This window comes from Oryx dammah, unplaced genomic scaffold (assembly GCF_014754425.2).
Source record: "Oryx dammah isolate SB20612 unplaced genomic scaffold, SCBI_Odam_1.1 HiC_scaffold_18, whole genome shotgun sequence".
Taxonomy (NCBI): domain Eukaryota; kingdom Metazoa; phylum Chordata; class Mammalia; order Artiodactyla; family Bovidae; genus Oryx; species Oryx dammah.
Genome location: NW_024070202.1, coordinates 105391195 through 105414094, shown reverse-complemented (window position 1 = coordinate 105414094; position 22900 = coordinate 105391195). Strand labels below are relative to the sequence as shown.

General features: G+C 41.7%; 1 protein-coding gene across 1 annotated transcript in view; it reads right to left on the bottom strand.

Moving 5' to 3' along the window:
* Positions 1 to 22900, bottom strand: part of LOC120877676 (probable maltase-glucoamylase 2) — an 89997-nt gene that overhangs the window by 8270 nt on the left and 58827 nt on the right. The window contains exons 32-45 of the mRNA XM_040260030.1: positions 21241 to 21369; positions 19298 to 19405; positions 16132 to 16194; positions 15188 to 15322; positions 13321 to 13405; positions 11930 to 12068; positions 10458 to 10591; positions 10147 to 10181; positions 9926 to 10042; positions 8249 to 8397; positions 8057 to 8141; positions 7239 to 7295; positions 6712 to 6836; positions 5543 to 5631 (exon numbers count right to left, since the gene is read on the bottom strand). Coding sequence (XP_040115964.1) covers positions 5543 to 5631; positions 6712 to 6836; positions 7239 to 7295; positions 8057 to 8141; positions 8249 to 8397; positions 9926 to 10042; positions 10147 to 10181; positions 10458 to 10591; positions 11930 to 12068; positions 13321 to 13405; positions 15188 to 15322; positions 16132 to 16194; positions 19298 to 19405; positions 21241 to 21369 — 1450 coding nt within the window. The remainder of the gene's footprint in view (positions 1 to 5542; positions 5632 to 6711; positions 6837 to 7238; positions 7296 to 8056; positions 8142 to 8248; positions 8398 to 9925; positions 10043 to 10146; positions 10182 to 10457; positions 10592 to 11929; positions 12069 to 13320; positions 13406 to 15187; positions 15323 to 16131; positions 16195 to 19297; positions 19406 to 21240; positions 21370 to 22900) is intronic.

Sequence of the window (22900 nt, the reverse complement as noted above, 5' to 3'; positions counted from 1 at the left end):
GATGAGAACATCTTAGCCCATTAATAAACACAGTTCTTAAATTTAAAAACTGACATTGTGACATATTATTTTCTTGTAAGGTTCAAGTCCCACTCCCTTAAAAGTTGGCTTGGGTGGCTAGTTAATCTCTTTTCTCTGATTTTTGGGCTTTTTGTTGTTAGGCTAGCCACTCTGATTTAAATGTAAAATAACTTACAAGCTTATAATGGAAATTTATTATTTATCTTGCATATTAATGATACATTTTATTCAGCAACTATGTTTTGGGAATTCTATCTATATATTAAATCAATTAAATCTGCATAAAATCTACATAAGTAATATCTTGCAGATTTTGAAAACTGAGGAAATACAGGCAGAAAGATATTAAGCTATGCCGCTACTGCTGCTGCTGCTAAGTCGCGTCCGTCGTGTCCGACTCTGTGCAACCCCATAGACGGAAGCCCACCAGGCTCTTCCGTCCCTGGGATTCTCCAGGCAAGAACACTGGAATGAGTCGCCATTTCCTTCTCCAATGCATGAAAGTGAAAAGTGAAAGTGAAGTCTCTCAGTCGTGTCCAACTCTTAGTGGCCCCATGGACTGTAGCCTACCAGGCTCCTCCATCCATGGGATTTCCCAGGCAAGAGAACTTGAGTGGGGTGCCATTGCCTTCTCCGATATAAAGCTATAAAGCTTCCCAATAGATATGCAATTAATAAATGACTGAAATGGTTTTTGAAGCCAGACCTATTGAATTCCAATATATCACATGTCTCTCCATAGAGTTAACTTAAAAAACAAATCCAGAGACTAAATGGAACTTTGAAAACAAAAGTAATCTAATTCCTTTATATCCCTCCATTTTTTGCCAGTTTCACCTATAAATGAGATAAAAGAAAATAATTTGAAAAACATCTCTCTTATATATTGTGTTAAAGGAATATAGGCTTCTAAAGTATTATCCGTACATGAAGAAGAGTAATTTAAAATGCCACTTGCAACATCATCAAAAACTTAGAAATACTTAGGATAACTTAACAAAATATGTGCAAGACCCATGCACTGAAAATTATAAAATGTTGCTGAAGTAATTAAAGAATACTTTCACTTACTTACTTACCTAATTGAAGATGAGATAGAGAGGAAGATCGATAACCCTAAATTTATCTTTAGTATCAGTGCATTTCTGTTAAAGTTCTAATAAGCTTTTTGTTAGGTACTGACAAGTTGATTTAAATTTTTTTTGAAATCCAAAGGAACTACAATAAACAAATCTGAAACTACTTTAGTCAAGACAATATGATAGTGGCATAAGGATTCAACATTCAGATCAACAGAAAAACTAACCCAAAATAAACTCTCAGCCACATATAACCTATTGATAGCTAACAGAAATGTCAGGAAAATAAAACAAGGAAAAAAGATTATACTTTCAAGAAAGTGGTGCTTGATCAGCTGGACAGACATGGGGGAAATGAACCTGGACTATTACATACATACAAAATATAATACTAATGAGGTGGATTCCTAATATATAAAAGCTAAGACTGTAAAACTGGTAATCTTCAGTTAGGCTATGTGATATGATTTATGATAAATAATACATATTTGGTCTTCATCAGAAAGCTGCTATAGAAGCCTAAACTGGAATTTCAGGTGAAGAGAGCAATCAAGGTGCCTTTTGTTATGTTAATGAGGTGACTTTTGGAAAGCGACTCAGGATGGTGGCTGTGTGCTGGGTGTTGTTCTTAGTCACTCAGTCCTGTCCGAATCTTTGCGACCCCATGAACTGTAGCCTGTCTGGCTCCTGTGTCCATGGGGATTCTCCAGGCAAGAATACTGGAGAGGGTTGCCATGCCTTCTCCAGGGGATCATCCCAACCCAGAGATCGATCCCAGCTCTCCCACTAGTTGCCAGAATAACCAACTATCAGTCTTACTCTGAGACCTCTGGAAGGGAGAGGGGCTGGAGATTGCATCAGTAGCTAATGGCCAAGAATTTAAACACCATGCCTATGTAATGAAGCTTTCAAAAAAAAAAAAAAACACAGCAACAACAATAATAAAAACACAAAGAATGAGGTCCAGAGAGCTTAGGGGTTGGAACACACATGGAAATGTGGGGAGAGGGACACACCTGGAATGGGCAGGGGAGCTCTACAACGCTTCTCTCATACTTGCCCTATGCATTGCTTCTATCTAGCTATTTCTGAGTTGTATCCTTGTGTAATAAACCCATAAACTATTATGCAAAATGTTTCTCTGAGGTCTGCTACCCACTCTAGCAAATTAATCCAACCTGAGGAGGGGGTCATGGGACCCTCCGATTTATAGTTGGTGATTCAGAAGCACAGATCTAGCATCAGAAGAGGGCGGAGAAGGCAGGAGGAGGAAGTCTCGTGAAACCGACCCCTTAACCTTGGGATCTGACATGATCTCCAGTAGTTAGTGTCCGAATTGAATTGAATTGAATTGTAGCACACCCAGCTGGTGTCCCAGAGTTGCTTGTTGATGTGGAAAAACACTCACATATACATATGTTGGAATTGGTACCACAACACTCTTTAGGCTAAGACACAAGAAGCACAAATCATATAAGAAAAGCATGAATAAATTGATGTCTAATCAAAATTAAAGTTACTCTTTGCCAGATACCATGATGGAATTGAAAGGGCAAGTCACAGACAGGGAGAACAAACCATATATTTGATAAAAGATGGTAAAATACGTAACTCATAGAACTCAATAATAAAGACAAATGACAATTAAAAAATGGGTGAAGGACTTGAACCTCACATAAGAAGGTATATGATGTGAAGTGAAGTGAAAGTCACTCAGTCATATCCGACTCTTTGTGACCCCACAGAATATACAGTCCATGGAATTCTCCAGGCCAGAATACTGGAGTGGGGAGCCTTTCCCTTCTCCAAGGGATTTTCCCAACCCAGGGATTGAACCCAGGTCTCCTGCATTGCAAGCAGATTCTTTACCAGCTGAGCCACATGGGAAGCCAAGAATACTGGAGTGGGTGACCTATCCCTTCTCCAGCAGATCTTCCTGACTCAGCAATCGAACCAGGGTCTCTTGCATTGCAGGCAGATTCTTTACCAACTGAGCTATCAGGAAAGGCCTAAGAATGTATATGCTGCTAATTCACTTCAGTCGTGTCCGACTCTGTGCGACCCCATAGTGGCAGCCCACCAGGCTCCCCCGTCCCTGGGATTCTCCAGGCAAGAACACTGGAGTGGGTTGCCATTTCCTTCTCCAGTGCATAAAAGTGAAAAGTGACAGTGAAGTTGCTCAGTCGTGTCCGACTCCTAGTGACCCCCTGGACTGTAGCCTACCAGGCTCCTCCATCCATGGGATTTGCCAGGCAAAAGTACTGGAGTGAGTTGCCATTGCCTTCTCTGAAGAATGTATATAAATGTATATAAATAACCAATAAACACATGATAAGATGCTCAACATCAAGGAAGTGTAAATCACATCCATAATGAAATGCACTATACACCTACTAGAATGGTTAAACGGAGAAGGATTATTATTCAGGAGTCAAAAGTAATGAACTCTCATATGCAATAAAATGGATGAATCCTTAAAAATATTTTGCTAGGTGGAAGAGGCTAAACACAAAGAGGACATACTGTCGGATTCTATTTACATAAAACCTAGAAAAGACAAATCTAATTCATAATGTCAGAAAGCAGATCAGTGGTTGTCAGAGAGTGGAAATAATAAACTGGGAGTGGGGGGCAGTTTGCTGGAAAGAAGTAGAAGGGCTTTGTGTTTACAAAAATATTCTACATATTTATTGTGATAGTAGCAAACCAACAATTGTATACATTTGTCAAAACATATATTAATAGAACTGTAAACTTAAAATGGGTACACTTTATGTAGGTGTATCAAGTTAATTAGAAAACAATAATTTTACTTTTAGGAATCTACCCTATGGAAATAATCTGAAATACAAACAAATGTTAATACTCAATGTTGTTATTTTATAACAATAAAAACTGAAAACATCCTGCACAGGGAATAACTATAGAAAGATAAATTATGGAATATCCTTTCAATGGAATGTGATAATCGTAAGGTGTGATATTGATAAGGTGTATAAAATAATATCTAGACATATTTGTGTCATTATGTTAAGTGCAAAGAAACAGGATTCATAAATTAAATATGGCAACCCACTCCAGTACTCCTGCCTGTTAAATCCTATGAATGGAGGATCCTGATAGGCTACAGTCCACGGGGTTGCAAAGAGTTGGACATGACTGACTGAATTCACTTCACTTCACTTCACTTCATGTTTTCAACCAGAGGAGGAAATGACAACCCACCGCAGAAGTAATGCCTGGAGAAGCCCATGGACTGAGGAGTTACGGTCCATAGGGTCGCAAAGAGTTGGACACAACTGAAGCGACTGAGCATGCATAGTTTCAGCATTATTGAAAGTTAAGCATTATTTTAAGTAAAATGAAAGCAAAAGGTGCTACCGTAAAAATATCAACTGGTTTTAATTTTTTTCTAATTTTTTATCTCTAAAATGTTTTCTTTAATGATGATATGTTTACCCTTGTAATGAATAAAATCAAAAGGAGGAAACCTTTAGAAATATTTTACTTTTGTAAATAAAGAAAAAATGTTTTATTTTATTGAAAAAAAGAAACCCTATAAATTCAGTAACTGCCACCTGCTACAAGATTAGAATGTTCTGGTCCACAGGAATAAAGTATTGGAAAATGGACATCAGTTGGTGAGAGATTATAGATCTACAGCAATGCCTGAGGAAGAGGATATTCCAGTTATAGTGACAAGCACCAATATCGAAGATAGAACTATCGTGTTCCTAGACTGGGAAGAGAAAGTACACAAAGCAATATTTCATTGACATAATTATTCTTTTGACAACTTTAATTCCCAAATTCTGAGACACTAAGAAATTTTCTAAGCTCTAACATGTTTCCTGAGTGGGCCTGCACTAAAAGAGTGTTAGTCACTCAGTCATGTCTGACTCTTTGAGACCCTGGACTGGAGCCTGCCAGGCTCCTCTGTCTATGGGATTTCCCAGGCAAGGATACTGGAGTGGGTTGCCATTTCCTCCTCCAGGGGGTCTTCCCAACCCAGGGACTGAGCCCAGCCTCTTGCACTGCAGGTAGATTCTTTACTGTTTGAGCCACCACTTTGGAGGCAAAGGGTGCCTGGTTCTAGATGGTTAGCCCAAAGAGAGGCAGATCCATGAACCACTGCGAGTGGATGGCCAGCTTGATATTTGCAGTAACACTCTTATCAGAGCGAGAAAGTTATAGGGAGATTAAGTCCCCCAGCTGAATCTATAATATCAAATTGATGATCTTACAAAGCTGGGGACCCTATATGCTTCTATTATAACTACAGCGTAATATATATGAGAAACAAAAGTTGCAAAAATCCAACACCACCGCCTTATTAATAGTAGTAATAGAAACAGGTTTTCAGTTCATGCCAATTATATCCTGAGCCTCCATGTATGGCTTTCCTGACTGCTGTGTGCGGACCCAGGAAAGCTCCTACTCACCAATGCTTTGTCCATCATCCCAGAACAGCTGACCTTCAGCTCTCCCATTGTCATCCAGAGCAACAATCAATCCCATATATTTCTGTCGGCTATTAAAAGAAAAGTTATTTTTCTATAGACTGCAGGTTGTAAGAATGAAGGACAGCTTCTTTGGAAAATATATAGTCATCCAGAAAAAAAGTAAATGCATTAAAAATACACCTAAAATTCTAAAAACAGATGAGATCAAACAAAAGATATTTAAAAGCTAACAAAATAAAATGTTTATATTTTAATGAAACATTCAATACAACTTAAATCTCCAAAAATCAAATACATACATGTTACTTACATACCTAAGTAATATAAGAAGCTTCTCCCCACCCCCCACCCCCCAAAAAAAACAGTCATTTAGCAGCTTCCAGATTGCTGTAGAATAAAATGCAGTGTTCTCCTGCATTCACAACTTTCCATGGCCTGGTACTAACCAGCTTGCTTTTGATTCACTTTATCTCCTTTATCAGTGCTCCAGTTAAACTTAGCATGAATGGTTTACTGTCCTCCAAATTAAGCTCATTTTTCACCTTTAGTTCTTTAATCCTCCTGGTATATCCCTTTCTCTTGTTTTCATACATTCAAATTCTATTATTCAAGACTCAGCCCGGAGCTGAAACCATGATTTTTATAGCACAAGAGTGAAAGCTAACTTCCACTAACTTCCATTTAGTAACCACTAAGTAGTGGTTACTACTCTTGTTACGTATGTCTCTCTTGACATAACATGTTCTATTTTGTGTAGTGTGTGTGTGTGTGTGTGTGTGTGTATGGATTATTTCTCTTGAGTTCACCAAAGTAGACCTCAGGATAAGTACTAAAACTCTGGATAGACATCACAAATCAAAAAGCTCACTCCTATTCCCGAATTTTTAAATGCTGTGGAGAGAGGTACATGATGGTACCCTCGGGAAAACATACCTTGAACCTTTGACACAGAAGCTACAGATAAAAGTTCTCCCCAAGACTGACTTCATGAACTCATTCTCCCCCAGATCCCTTTTGGAAGGTACTCTCAGAATCAGATTAATGAAACTGTCCATATTTAGTTTATCCTCCATCGAGGTGGGCCACTTCTGAAAAGGCTGCCTCGGAATGGGAGAGTGAGGCTAACAAACACCACCTCTATCCCTTACCTGGAGTGAGTGTTCATCGCAGGTTCTTGCCAAGGCAGGATGTAGCCTCCTCTGATATGAACGTTGATATGGTCCAGGGGAGCCTCCAGGACCTTCCACTCACCTGTTGATTCATTGCCCGATCCCTAGAAGGGAGAAAGTAGGCAAGGAATGATGATGAGAAAAATAGATGAAATCAGTGCCTGCTTTATCACAAGTCCTTCCTTTCCAAGAAAATCAGCAAAATACTGCAAATCGAAGCAGAAAATCTCTGGTTTTCAGCTTTGCTAAAACCTCTAAAAATCTAGCCTTTTCTCTGTATTGTCCAGAAAAGGTAGGTGGTTGGGGAGGAGTCAATGTAACATAGACATCAGATTTTCTAATATTTATGGTTTTATGGATACTTTTATTTAAGCAAACTTTGCATGGCTGAAAGGCTGAAACTTACTGCCTTAGAAAATATGTGCTTGGAAGTCAGGAGAAAGTTCCAGGCCCCTCTCTCTGCCTGCAGGGACCAACCCAGGTCCAGAAACAATGTTAATTCTTACCGTGCTGTAGTCATACCAACGGGCTCTGGGAAAGTAAGCCTGGACCTGAAATGCGTTCTGAAACACAAAATCAACACATCATTATGAATATGCCAATAACTTACTTTTAATTTTAAAAATTATCTCTGTAGAAATAAGATTAAAAAGGGAACTTGATTAATGACTTTAAGAGTTGGAAAGGTTTTATTGAGAAAGATCCTAGGAAATTCTTCTTTAAACACAGAGAAACATAACATTTATGAAAAGGTAGATTTTGCAAGGATGCAATATGACAAGATACCAAAATGAGAATCCTTTGTGGGGGTAAAGTTTCCATTAATGGAGATCTTGAAAAACAATCAAGATCTCCCTTAGAAGTTCTAGAAATGCATTTGCCTGAAAACAGTGAGCTGGATAAGACAACCTGTAGGGCTACCCTTGTGGCTGGCTCAGTGGTAAGGAATCCAATCTGCCTGACAATGCAGGAGACACAGGTTCAATGCCTGGTCAGGGAAGATCCCTCTTGCCACTAAGCACAGGGCAACTCAGTCTGTGCGCCACAACTACTGAGCCCATGCTTGAGAGCCCAGAAGCTGCAACCACTAAGCCCACGTGCCCTAAAGCCTGTGCTCTGCAGCAAGAGAAGCCATCACAATGAGAGACCCTCACAGCACAACCAGAGAGCAGGGCCTGCTGACAACCAGAGAAAAGCCCGCAGAGCAAAAATGACCTAGCCCAGCTGAAAAAAAAAAAAAAAAAAAAAAAGGATCCATAAAATGTCCTTTCTGTTCTTTAGATTATATGATTGGAGGGTATCTGAGCCACAGTGGAAAACTCACATTTTCCAGCACGGGGCTAATTAAGATGGCAGGGCCCAGCATGAATTGATGGTCTATATCCCACGTTGTGCGTTCCTCTGTAAACCTTAAAGGAAAAAATGTGAAAAATATGCCCATATTGTTATGACAGTTGCAGAGGGTTATTCCCAAGACATCCTAGACTTGTCACTGGGGGAACCCGGCTCTACTCACTCATGGAGAAGGGGTCGAACCACAGTGCTGCCCTCAGCGTGAGCCTTATGCATTAGAGTGTAGAGGTAAGGCAGCAGAGTATATCTGGTCTGGAGGACTTTTCTTGAGAACATCTCAAAGGCTGAGTCCCAGGCCACAGGATCTTGTCTCTAAAAGGGTAAAGGAGCAAGTGGAAGGTTACCTCCTCCTTCCCAGCAGTATGAGAAAAGGACCAGCACACACATATGGGCTTTCCTGGTGGCTCAGTGGTGAAGAATCCCCCTGCCAATACAGGAGACGTGAGTTTGATCGCTAATCTGGGAGTAACCCCTGGAGAAGGAAATGGCAACTTACTCCAGTATTCTTGCCTGGGAAATCCCATGGACAAAGGAGCCTGGTGGGCTACAGTCTATGGGGTCATAAAGAGTCGGATTTAGCAACTAAGCACTCACGCACAGGCACATATCCCATATGTAGGTTCAGTTCAGTTCAGTTCAGTTGCTCAGTCGTGTCCGACTCTTTGCGACCCCATGAATCACAGCACGCCAGGCCTCCCTGTCCATCACCATCTCCCGGAGTTCACTCAGACTCACGTCCATCGAGTCAATGATGCCATTCAACCATCTCATCCTCTGTTGTCCCCTTCTCCTCCTGCCCCCAATCCCTCCCAGCATCAGAGTCTTTTCCAATGAGTCAACTCTTCGCATGAGGTGGCCAAAGTACTGGAGTTTCAACTTCAGAATCATTCCCTCCAAAGAAATCCCAGGGGCTGATCTCCTTCAGAATGGACTGGTTGGATCTCCTTGCAGTCCAAGGGACTCTCAAGAGTCTTCTCCAACACCACAGTTCAAAAGCTGTGTAGGTTACACATCCTTTTTCCTCTAACTTATAGCTTCCTCTTTCCCTCCATCTGCCATCTTTATAAACTGGAGTTTCTTGCTTCCTTTCCTTTTCATGAACCCTTCAAGATGGGGTCTAGTCTTGGCCCTGCACGTGTGTAGAGAGAGATGGGTCTCCATGCAGCACTGACGTAACTCAGTGAGATTTAAGTAAAATACAAACCCATCATTTCTAAAAGCAAAGGGAGCCTCTTTCTATTTCAGCTCCGTAGGGAGCCATAAACATTTCTCCTCATAGGCACGAATAACCCAAGAGATGGGAAAAAGTATATTCTTAAAAAATTGTTGGTAGTCTGGGCTTTTGAACTCTGTGGATTTTCCAAGCACTGGAGTTGCTGGTGATTTTATAATTTTTCATCATACAAATAAGTACGATGTTCTTGAGCCTTAAGAAGAAATGGTGGGGTTTCCCTGATGGCTCAGTGGTAAAGAATCTACCTGCCAGTTCAGGAGACACAAGTTCAATCCCTGATCTGGGAAGATCCCATATGCTGCAGAGCAACTATGCCGGTGCACCAAAGCTATTGAGCCTGTGCTCTAGAGCCCAGGAGCCACAACTACTGAGCCCAAACTGCTGCAACCACTAAAACCCACAGGCCCTAGAGCCCGTGCTCCACAACAGCAGAAGCCTGCACGCTGCAGCTAGAGACTAGACCCTCCTCGCCACAACTAGAGAAAAAGTCCACACAGCAATGAGGGCCCAGTACAGCCAAAAATAAACAAATACATAAATAAAATTACAAGAGGAAGTTGTGATGTGAGGACACGAAACACCCGCACCGTAACCCGCTTCCCTCACCCTGGTCCCAAATGTGTTGTGGTTCCTGGAAAATGGATAAAACGCCCCCAGCTGCATCCAGCGAACACACATCTCATACTCAGCATCTCCAAAGAATCCACAGATGTCTGCTCCTGTCTGAGAAGATGCAAAATCAGAGCATATTTTAAGTGGGACTTTGTGGGTTTCAGACACACCAAAATCTGAACTAGGGGATTCATCATGGCCCCAGTAGGACTTACATAAGAGATTCCAAAGAGACTGCATTCCATCATGCCTGCAGGGAGAAGATACAGCTGCATTGGACACGGGAGAGCAGACCGTGGGAAGGGTAGGTTTGACCTGTCTCTTCTGTTCCACATTTGAAAGCTCTGAGCCGCTCGTGGTGAAAATGTCAAAAGACGGGTGTGCATTAAAAGTCACACACACAGAGCACTCAGCTCCTGTGGCTTTCACTGACCGCATGGAGGGTGATTAGACATGACAACCCCACTGAGGAGCACTCCAGCCCCCTCCCCACGCTGGAGAGGCCCCAGGATGAGAGCCCACACACCAATGATGGACTTCTTCAGCTGGTCCCACGCGGCCGTGTTGTCGCCCAGCCAGTGTCCTCCCCAGCGGCCAGAAGAGGGGAAAGTGGAGCGAGTGATGACGATCCCTCGCTGTCCCGTCACCTCCTGCACGGCTCTGCTCAGAGGGGGACAAGGGGGTGAGCTGACGGTGAATTTGAGGCTGGACAGTTGAGGACCTTTATCATAAAGAGTAGCTGTAGCCTGGAGTGGAAGGCAGCAGAGTGCCGCTCCATTTTGAGCCAGAAAGCATCTGCTACTTAAGTGATGCTGAGAGTCCCAATCAACTCCCCAGCAGAACAACTGCAGATACAGCATCAACTAAAATACAGATTTCTTTTTCTTTAAAAAAATTTTTTTAATTAAAAAATGTTATCTTATTTTGGAATATAGTTGATTAACAATATGTGGATTTCTTTTCTTAAAAAAATTAATTAGCTGTCTACTTCTAAGTATGAGGAGGGCTGGGGTGAGGTGTAAGACAGATATTCATAGAACAATTACTCTATCCCAGGTATTATACCGGTCATGTTCACGTGTGCAGTCTCACAACCCTGGCCTCCTTTTACTGTGAGGAAACTGAGGCTCAAAGGAGAGAGATAATTTGTCAGCCATTTAAAGAGCAAAGAGGTAGATCTGGTACCCAAATAAAAGTATATATGACTACAGCTCCTTTTGGTAATATGCTCTATACTAGGCTAATCCTCAAAACGCAGGAAAAACTTTGCACAGAGGGACAAATACACATAAAGGATGTTTAAATATTTATCAATGGAAGGTCAGTCTTCTGTAAGATGCTTTAGCCCAAAAATGAAAACAAGATATGAGAGAAAAATTAGTGGAACAAAAGAGAAAATCTACTGATAGATGCTGGTGTATGATGTAATCCAAATATTTGATAAAGAAAGCATCACATCAATAGCCAGAGATAAAGTATTCAGTAAGTGACATCAGGAAAAGAAGTTAGCTATAGCGGAAACAAATCCATTTAGGTTACTGCCAATATTTTACACAAGTCCAAAAATGGACAGGGATGCGTGGGCATGCATGCATGCACGCGTGCGCGCACACACACACACACACCCCAGTGAGAGGTAATGAAGGCAAGAAATAAGGCAGGGGTATCCCCAGTGGCTCAACAGTAAAGAATCCTCCTGCAATGCCGGAGTCATAGAAGATGCAGGTTCGATGAAGACCCCCTGGAGGGGGACATGGCAACCCACTCCAGTCTTCTTGCCTGGAGAATCCCCATGGACAGAGGAGCCTGGTGGGCTGCAGTCCAGAGGGTTGCACAGAGTCGGACATGACTGAGGTGACTTAGCACATACACATGGAATAAGGGTGGATGCCCGTGATGCAAAGAACTTTGTCCCTGACCATGTCAGAACTCTAGATATTTACAGCCATGGGAAGAAATGAAAACTGTCTTGCTGGCCAATGACAAAAGCACACTCACTCGTACGTGGGTCTGGTCTGGGCCCAGCCATAAAGGCTGTGCACGTCGTAGTGGCGCACCGGTGAGCCATCGGGCAGCACCTGCCGGCTCTCCATGCACAGGGTCTGGCTGCTCAGGCCCTGGTCCCGGGACTCCAAGTCTGGGAGGAAGCGCAGAGTTAATTCTTACAAAGCCTGATCTGCATGTTCACCAGAAATGCCCATCAGCTTCGCATTTCTCGACTCCAGCCAACAACCTCATTACCAATAACAGCTCCGGTTTTAAGAATTTTTTGTTATCAGGGTCTTGTGGCTGCTTAATTAGTGACAGGTAAGAAGCGGGTACGGAGCCAGGAAGGGCAGCCTTCTGTTTGCTCCAACTCCAATAGCCACAGGGGGTTGCTAGTCCAGTTAGGATGCAATAAACCCCTTTGTGGTTATGATCAGCTCTTCCACTAGATGGTAATGTTCTCAAGGGAACAGGTCCTATTTCATCACTGCACTAGTACGGCTAAAGCTTTCTGATTTGTCATCACTTATCTGATACACAGATACTAAATTAAGGAAAGAAGGTGAAAACGGCAGAAAGGAAGGAAGGAGAAAGGAAGGGAGGAAGGGAGAGAGGAAGGAAGGAAGGAGCTGGTGGGCAGTAGGAAGCCTAGCAGTGACCCACAGTTCAGGAAATGTGGAATCCACGAATTACTGGGACAGTGCTCTTAATGGAGTGAGTCACTTCCTTCCCTAGGCAAGAGTTCAAGGAAGGTACGAGTTCAAGGCGAGGAAAGAGTTCACCTTGTAAGGTGTTCAACTCCTAAGACACCTTTAAACCCAGGGCCCATTGACATTCTGTTTCTGTTTTTACCACGGGACAAACACGGAATATCTTTCATGCAGTTTCTGTGAACACGGGCAGAAGGAGTTGACGGAGCTAGATTTCCATCATCTAGTCAAAAGAGTGAAGCGTGTATGTAGGGTGTGTGTGTGTGTGTGTGTGGCAGGTGTATATGTGTGTCTTTGCGGTGTGTGTGTAGTATGTGGCAGGGTGTGTGATGTGTGCGGTGTGTGACACGTCTGCATGTGCACGTGCATGGTGTGTGTGCAGTGTAGTGTGTGGGATGTAGGTATGGTGTGTGTGGTGTGCAGGGGGTGAGTGGGAGTTTCAGTTATCAGTCCGTACTCATCACTATAACCAGATGCACATTGTTGCTTGGTTTCTTTCATACCACATCATGTTATTGTTTCTATGCTTGATTAGTTGTTTATTTGCACTTATTCAAAGTTACTCTACTTGGGATTTTACATCAGATTTAAAAGTGTTTTCTTGCCAAAATTAGGCTTCACTTTGACAATAACAGGAAAATTGCAAGGATTTTGAGGAGAGAAGTAATTTGGTGAAGACATTATTTTACATACATGGCACATAGGGTGGATTATTAAGAATTTCATCGCTGCAGCCCCTGACAGATCCATTCACAAAGTTCGATGGTTCATTCATGTTCTGCAATGAGATAGCAAGAAAAATAAAATTCTGTGGGTCAGAGGCAGCATGGACCTTCCTGTAGATGACACTGACCTCACAGAAACAAGGTCAAATTTACACCAGCTGGTTGTATCACTGACTCTGTGTAATCTCAACCCAAAAGGATTCTAAGAAATCATTTTGGTTGAAGAAGAGTGTTAAACCTCTAGTTTACTTGGCATTTTTAGACTTGTGAGGATTGGCTTATAGTAACAAAATACTGAAAATAGGCTGGAATCATGACCTAAGTAAATCTCCTTTTGATTCTTCTCCCCACACAAGCCCATCTTTTCTGTGTGGATGACTCACTTTTTATCTGTGGCTAATGGTTATTATAATCTCCTCATTATCAATAGTTTAGATTATTGATTCTGACATCAGCATAGACCTAAAACCAGGAGAAACTCTAACTTTCTACAGTAGATACGGTCCTAAAAAGTTGTAGGTAACTCAGAAACAATCTAGAAATCAAATAATACTTGCAGGGATCTATTACTTAAATGCAAGAAATAGCAGTTGCTGAGGTGAATGTATTCACAGCCTACATTATCAATGGAAAACTTAAAATATTGTATATTAGGTGATCTTAAGTGAAAGTGAAAGTGAAGTTGCTCAGTCATATCCAACTCTTTGTGACCCCGTGGACTGTAGCCCACCAGGCTCCTCCATCCATGGGATTTTCCAGGCAAGAGTACTAGAGTGGGTTGTCATTTCCTTCTCCAGGGGCTCTTCCTGACCCAGGGATTGAACCCAGGTCTCTACATTGCAGGCAGACACTTTTACTGTCTGAGCCACCAGGGAAGCCCCTGGTGATCTTAAGTAGGACATACTAAAATGCAAAGGCAAGCTGTTTGGGAGGACTCTTGGTTACTGGAGTTATTTAGCTACAGCTTTCTTGCAGTGAAACAAACACCACAGAGCTGTTGGGATCTGTGTTCCTCAGGGCTCGCCCCATCTCTTCACAGTTTGGGTTAATCTGTGTCCTTCTGTGTGCCTACTCTGGGTCTGCCTATCCTGATGGTAGCCAGGGAAGCCCCAGGGCCGCCAGTGGGTGGCTGAGAGGTTTGTCTCTGGGTCAATGGCAAGTTTCTTTCAGCCTGGCCCAAACTGGAGAAGCTCTTCAGAGGTGACCTGGAATACGGTCGGGAGCTCAGACCACTGCACAGTGGAGGAGGAAGCTGGGGCACTGATATGCTTCCCACTCCTAGAAAAACACCAACAGAGGAGACTTCGAATGTGTGTCCCAGAGACATCTCAGGAAGCCCTGCTCTTAAGCCCAACCAACCAGCATAGCAAGCGTCGGAATGGACCTTTGATGCTGGCATTTTCCCAGCCCTGTGATGAATATCAGTTGCCTCTGATCCATGCCTTGCCCACCCCTGGCCCTGCCCTGCATCACATGATGGGCTCTTGGGCTCCTTTAGCATTGGCCTCTATGTAGGTCTGGCCAATGAAAAGCACTGGCAAGAGCTTAGAGGGTGGGAGCTAAGAGAAGTCAGGTATGTGTCCCTCTCTTTTTCAGGCAGCAACTTGAACGGTGGCTCATTGCCTTCAGGGACTCCAACTTCCACCAGGCAGTATGTCCCTGGGCAGACGTATGATTCTCTCTGCTCTTCCTGGTGGTCCCAGCACCTCAGCTCTATAACAGCATCCCTCTCATCCACTCCTCCAGCCCTAGCTTGCTGCTTTAGTAGGTTCTGAGTTATCTCCCTGAGTTTTGACTGCTAATGTTTTCAAAGAAAGGCATGAAAGATGACTTACAATCCACAGTCCATCAAACTTCAAGCTCTTCTCTGGCTCTCGAGGGTTTCTGTAGAGCTCTTCTATTTCCCTCTTCCACCAGGCAGCTGTGCTATTCCGCAAGAAGTCAGGAAAAGCAACGTGGGCTTTGTACAGCTGTAAGAATGACACATGCTCTTATGTGGGGTCTCAGCCTGTCCTGGAAGTGGGGTGCACAAGGACCAGGAAGGGGAGACAAGCAGGTATTTGTACAAGGCTTTGCCCACTCAGTGTGTGCCCTAACCTCATATCAGTGGCTGCAGCTGCGCAGAGTTTACTGTGGACACACACACACCAGGAAAGGTGCCTCCATTCTCTCTTTTCCTAGAAGGTTAGATAGTCTTTAAGTCCCATTTTAAACATGGGATTCACTTTACGATTAGGCATGTCATCATATAAACAGGAAAATTAACCATCAGAGTCTAAACAGTCAAACTTCAGAGCACAAGTACTTTTATCACATTGGCCATATCAAGGAGGTCAGTCATGCAGGGAAATGTGAGCTGCAGTGTGGATGGGATGCTGGATGCCCAAGACTGATGTGGCAACAAGTGCTGAGTCAAGGCCATTGCTCCTTTCAACTGACCAGCACTTTCTTCTAAATGTAGACAATTCGTTAAAACCCAATCTGTTCATAACCTCTCCAGTGAAAAGATCCCAGACTTTCCTTCTTTATTTTTCAAGCAACATTAAGTTCAAACACCCGTTGAAGGTGCACAGGTAAAGGTATTTCATACATGATTCCCTTCTATACAATTCCACTTTAGCTACCTGTTGGGTTTCCATTTGGGGAAAATTTTGCTTCCAGAAAATTACCCGTTGACAAGTATACTCAACTCAGAGCTACTTAACCAAACATCAGGGTAAAACTCATAAGTATCCAGATGTTTAGAACCATGTAGACAAAAATCTGTGCATTACTGTACCTTAACCTGAGTTTCATGATCAAGGGACCCATCCACATTCACGTTGGGAAGATCTGGCAAAACCTAGAAAAAAAAGAAAAAGAAAAATTAAAATCTTTAAAAAGCACTGCACACAGACCATGAGATGTTTCACATGTTAGACTCAAATGACATGCATCTCCATACAGTTCTGGGGGATATTTGCCATTAACTAAATTGCAAAGTCTGAATATATGAAATTTTGTTAGGTGAATATAGGTTGGGATCTCTTGATTCATTCCATCAGTTTTCAAAATTTTACTTTTGAATGTTATTAACTAAACCCCTTCTAAGCACATCCTCTGTACAATCACTTTGCAACTGATGATTTTTTCACTGATCTGCCTATCACAGACTTGTAACAAATTTCCCCTTATAAAAAAATACATATTAAGTGTGACTCTAAAGGAATAAGATTGATTTCTGTTCACAACCCATACGCTTAGCCTCAATGCTTTTAAGCAGTATCACAACTTACTAGGGACCCCAAGTATACACAGCATTAAAAAATTCATAGTATCAACCAATTTCATCTATAATTAGAAGGACATTAACTGTATACATTTTGGACTTCCTTGGTGGCTCAAACGATAAAGCGTCAGCCTACAATGCGGGAGACCTGGGTTCAATCCTTGGGTTGGGAAGATCTCCTGGAGAAGGAAATGGCAACTCACTCCAGTATTCTTGCCTGAAATATCCCATGGACGGAGGAACCTGATAGGCTCTAGTCCATGGGGTCACAAAGACTCAGACATGACTTCACTTTCACTTTTCAACTATATACATTGATTCATTCATTCATTCCACAAATACGGAACATTTAGTACATGCCAGGCTCACTTCTATAATCTGTATCTGCTGAGCCTTAAGTAAGAAACAGTCCTTGTTTTCTCCAAGTTCACAGATGGAACATAAGCACTAGGTTGTATGTTACACTCTCTGAGAGTTGCAATACAGAAAAGGGAGAACAAAGCTGGTCTTTGAATGCTTCCTAAGAGTGAGCATTTAAGTTGGCCTTGAAGCGCAGGTATTATTTGGGTAAGTTGGGAAGGAAACACTCAAAGACACTTGAACAGGGCATTAACCCAGAGCAGGAGTGTTGCAGCAAAACAGAAACAAGTGAACAGCCTTTGGCACATAGCAGCCAAACAGGCCTACAATTGTTTTGGTTATTCTTTAGCTGTTACTACTAACAGACTCTTGAGAAACCTGAACGCAGGTCAGAAAGCAACAGTTAGAACTCGACATGGAACAACAGACTGGTTCCAAATAGGAAAAGGAGTATGTCAAGGCTGTATATTGTCACCCTGCTTATTTAACCTATATGCAGAGTACATCATGAGAAATGCTGGGCTGGAAGAAGCACAAGCTGGAATCAAGATTACTGGAAGAACTGTCAATAACCTCAGATATGCAGGTGACACCACCCTTATGGCAGAAAGTGAAGAAGAACTAAAGAGCCTTGTGATGAAAGTGAAAGAAGAGAGTGAAAAAGTTGGCTTAAAACTCAACATTCAGAAAATCAAGATAATGGCATCTAGTCCCATCACTTCATGGGAAATAGATGGGGAAACAGTGGAAACAGTGTCAGACTTTATTTTTTTGGGCTCCAAAATCACTGCAGATGGTGATTGCAGCCATGAAATTAAAAGATGCTTACTCATTGGAAGAAAAGTTATGACCAACCTAGACAGCATATTCAAAAGCAGAGACATTACTTTGCCAACAAAGGTCCATCTAGTCAAAGCTATGGTTTTTCCAGTAGTCATGTATGGATGTGAGAGTTGGACTGTGAAGAAAGCTGAACTCAGAAGAATTGATGGATTTGAACTGTGGTGTTGGAGAAGACTCTTGAGAGTCCCTTGGATAACAAGGAGATCCAACCAGTCCATCCTAAAGGAAATCAGTCTTGAATAGTCATTGGAAGGACTGATGCTGAAGCTGAAACGCCAATATTTTAGCCACCTGAATGTGAAGAGCTGACTCATTGGAAAAGACCCTGATGCTGGGAAAGATTGAAGGCAGGAGGACAAGGGGACGACAGAGGATGAAATGGTTTGATGGCATCACCGACTCAATGGACAGGCATTTGAGTAAACCCTTGGAGTTGGTGATGGACAGAGAAGCGTGGTGTACTGCAGTTCATGGGGCTGCAAAGAGTCGGATACGACTGAGCAACTGAACTGAACTGAACTAACAGACACTTGTAGCTGGACTTGTCCTTCACAAAGCTAATTACTCTCTGATTCCATATAGACTATACTCTACGCTTGGCATTCTTCTCCTCCTACACTCCTGTAGCATTCTCCATTTCAGAAAGAAGGTCCTGGGCTGATAACTTCAGGGACACCAGACTTGGCTGCTGAGTTGCCTGATGCCAGCTGTGGCCATTTTGAAACTTTGCAGCAGGGGGAAAAAAAAAATCAAGACATTCAAGAGGATATAAAACCTCTCCCTATTCCTAAGAGAGCAGGGCACAATTATTGAGTCACTAGTCCACTGTTTTTCCCTTTTGCCTGGTAAAAATAATAAAGCTAATCTTTTCTATTTCCTCCAAATGTTGCCTCTGTATTTCTATTCAGCATCGGTAGACTAGAAGCCAAGATTTTGGCAACAAGATGAAGCAGCATGAGATATTTACAGAGCAACCCTGGCTAAGAGCTACTGTCATCCAGAGTCAGGAAGTCCACTTAAAATCTTGTTGCTAAGAGTCGAACAATGAGTATGAGGATTGAGGCCACAAAAGGGAATGAAAGGAGATAAGAGAAGGAGATTAATTCATAGCATTCAGTGATTTATTTACATACTGATTAAGCATCCTGGGTCAAAGATGAGAGTGGGTGACTGAGAGATAGATTTCAAAGTCCTTTTCAAAGGGATTCTTTATCTTTGTTAAATGACCAGTTGGCATATATAAGGGGTGGGTCATTGGAATACTTCCAGACAATAAAACAAGGCTCACCGATATTTTAGAGGATTAGACCTGAAACCTTAGCCTTATTAATGTTTATTGAGCTAATCAGTATCAGACAGATTTCTACTCATTCATAATTTATAAATTACCCAATATATATTGCCAAGAGTTATTGCATCTCTTTTAATCAATTGTGATACTGATTAATTACAGGCACCTTATCCAAAGTCTTACCTTTCCCCAGACAATATCGCTGTTGTCTGGCCATTTGATGAACACATCACTTTCCTTCCCTCTGGTGAATGTGAGATATTGGGTCTCATTGCCAGAAATGGCTGGGTCCTGCAGGGAAAGGGTTTAAACAGCAAACATGAGAAAAATGTCACCAAGAAATCTTTCTAAATTTTAACTATTCACAGTGCAGAAAGAAATGGTGAAAAATAAATACAACACCACACATACACATCCCATGGATAACTGAGAGCAAAAAACTTTATTGATGTTTCTCTATAACATCATTCTTTTATTTTTTTGGCTGCAACGTGTGGCATGTGGGATCTTAGTTCCCCAACCAGGGATCAAACCCACGCTCCCTGCATTGAAGTATGGAGTCTTAGCCACTGGACCACCAGGAAGTCCCTCTCTATAACATTCTTGAGGAAAAAAAGTATACTAATGTTTGAAAACAATTCCTGGAGATAAACCAGGTTAATAAAACATTACTCTCAAGTGGAGAAGTCTAATTGATTGTGTTTCCACAGTGTAATGGCAATAGTCCTTAAGAACATGAAATTCCTTTCTTCTATTCTGTGACCCAACTTGTCTATCTCAAGTTCCCTTCCCTGTTCAATCTATCTCATACCTGCCTCAACTGCTCTCTAAATAGCATCATATCTCACAACTGTCATAGAAATTGTCACTACCTATCTGGAACTATCTTTTTTTAATGTTTATTTATTGTGGGTCTCACTCCAAAAGAATAAAATCTCTGTAAGGAAAAGGACATCTTATTCTCTTAGATTATAAATACATTTTTTGGAAGAGTGATTTTCAAAGTATTGATTGTTTAGTCAATACTTGAATGAATGAATGAACAAAAGTCAGAGAATAATGCTGTAATCTCTGGAGGCTATAATAAAGGGTCATTTGTAGGTAACTACTTCTGTGTTTGACAAGATACAGCTTCCAATGTAAACTGTGTGCTCAGTCGCTCAGGCAAACCCAACTCTTTGTGACCCCATGGACTGTAGCCTTCCACACTCCTTCTGCCCATGGGATTTCCCAGTCAATACTGGAGTGAGTTGCCATTTCTTCTTCCAGGAAAGGAAAGGAAAGTCACTCAGTCCTGTCCAACTCTTTGGGACCCCATGGACTGTAGCCTACCAGGCTTCTCAGTCCATGGAATTTTCCAGGCAAGAGTACTGGAGTGGGTTGCCATTTCCTTCTCCAGGGGATCTTCCCGACCCAGGGATCGAATCCGGGTCTCCCGCATTGTAGGCAGACGCTTTACCCACTAAGCCACCAGGAAAGCCAGCAAATCATTGCCTCTTGTCTCCTGCATTAGCAGGCAGATTCTTTATCACTGTACCACCTGGTAAGCCCCCAATATTAAATAATAAACTGATATTCTGGATCTTAAATCAGTTGTTGGTGAATTTAATTAAGAAGAAATAAGTCCCTTAAACCTCACCATTGATGAGTACTGGTAATGGTAACTTAAGAGGTTTTTGAGCCCCTAAGGGAAAAATGAGATTAAGATACAGCTATTTTCTCCAAGGCATAGTCTGAAACAGTGAGACACATACTCTCTCTTTTCTTTACTATGTGGGTTTTTTTTTTTTTTGAAGGCTATATCTAGTGTTACACACTATTGTATTTTTGGCTGTTAACTAGTATTTCAGTTTTCTAACTCTACCAAAAGAATGTAATAATAAATTACCTCCCAATAACACAGTTATGAAAAATAAATATTGCAATCCATCATCTTTTAAAAGCCATTTTCATTCATTGTTCCTTTGTTTATTTGCTTTTTAATACTTGAAAAAATATATAGATTCATAAGAAGTTACAAAAAATGTTCAGGGAGGTCTTCTGTATTTTTCATCCAGTTTCCCTCAAGGGTACTAGTTTTGAACTATAGAAGCAGAAAACAGGATCTAATCTTTCTAAATACCTACCAGAACAAGAATAAATCTCGTGCCATTTTTCTTCAGTTGCTCAATCAGGAGGCCAAGATTTTGAAAGCTGGGGCTAAGGGTGAAGTCCAGCTTCCGGTCCATGTAGTCAATGTCTACATGCTGGACATCCTGTAGAAGGAAGCAAGCAGGATACTTGGGCCCCTGCGGCAGGAGCTCCTCAGGGGACACAAACTGCTTGGCCAGGCTCTGGCCCTGCTGCCTGCAGACTCCATGCCAGGCCTCGCTGAACTCCTTCTCTGTTACTCTTCTAGACTGACTTTTCAATTCTGTTGATTGAAATTGCTATCTAATCCCTACATCCAGCTCACCACCGGTCCCCATTCTTTCTCATTCTGCTCCTCCAACTGTATTTCCTCCCACTCCTTCCCTCAATTTATGTCTTTTCCATTCTTCAGATCTCAAACTCAGTGAGCCTATTAAACCAAATGCTGGTTGAATGTTCAAGGGTAGAAAGCCATACTTGCCTGAGAAACATATCTGTGTCTTTCCCCCCTCCCTCCAGTAAACCTGACTGAATTTATTCACATTTAGAACTACATTATTTTTTAGTTTTCTAGAATGTATTTATTTCTGCCACTCTCATTTGACTGGATGAGCCTGGAGTGAGAACCTTGTGTTCTCTCTTCTCTATAAAGCACCAAGTCAGGTTTCGGCACATGAAATTCACTTAATCCTTGATTGTTGGATAATGACAAAAAGTAGTTAATATTCAGTTCCTGGTGGGGAGATGATGATTCTTTTTAGCCTGAAAGTGATAACCACCTGTATTGCCTTAAGACTTTAAGTAAAACTTCTTCAAGGGAGGAGATATTTGTTCATAAGCCAAAACTCAGAAAGAATGAATCAACACATTATTAACATTAATTGTCTCTGTGAGGTAAATCCATGGATTTTTTAAATCTTTTAATTTTCCCATCTTTTCTAATTTATATTTAATAAGTATCTAGAATAGAGGTCTATAAAAAGAAAAATTAAGCCTGGATGAATGTTTCAAATTATCTTTGATGAGAATATCATAATGCTTTATTTTATTCTCAGCTGCCAATCATTAATTGTCCTCCAAAACCTCAGGAGGTGAATTGAGAGCAAAACAACTGTGTGATGAGAAACTGATCATTACAAGAGGATAAAGAGCATGCTATTTATGGAATTCTGTCTGTTGACAGCAAATGACTGCACTTCTAGGGCTTTATCTAGCAGGTAGATTATAGTTATAGGATATGCTTATGTGTATGTGTGTGTTTAAGAAAACGTGAAGGCTTAGTATTAACTGGTTTCATACATATTGTCCTTTTATAGCCACTCTCTCCAAGAATAGCCACAGTACAATTTCCTAAAATGGTTATAATCTTGAGATGATTTTCAGGTCCCAAAAGTCATGCCTCAAAGCCCAGCCATGGCTACTGCAGGATATTCCTGGCAAGAGGCAGGAACAGTATCCCCCAAGCATCCCTCAAACTGCTGAAGGATTTATGCAACCCTGAGTTTGCAATCCTTGATTTTAAAGGGTTGCCTGAAATAAATTTAAGAGGTAATGTTTCTAGCTCCACAGCTACATTTTTTCTTCTTGCTAAAGTAGTCATCACTACCTGAATGAATTTCCATGAAGATTTTCCAAATCTATACTTAGCCACAAATT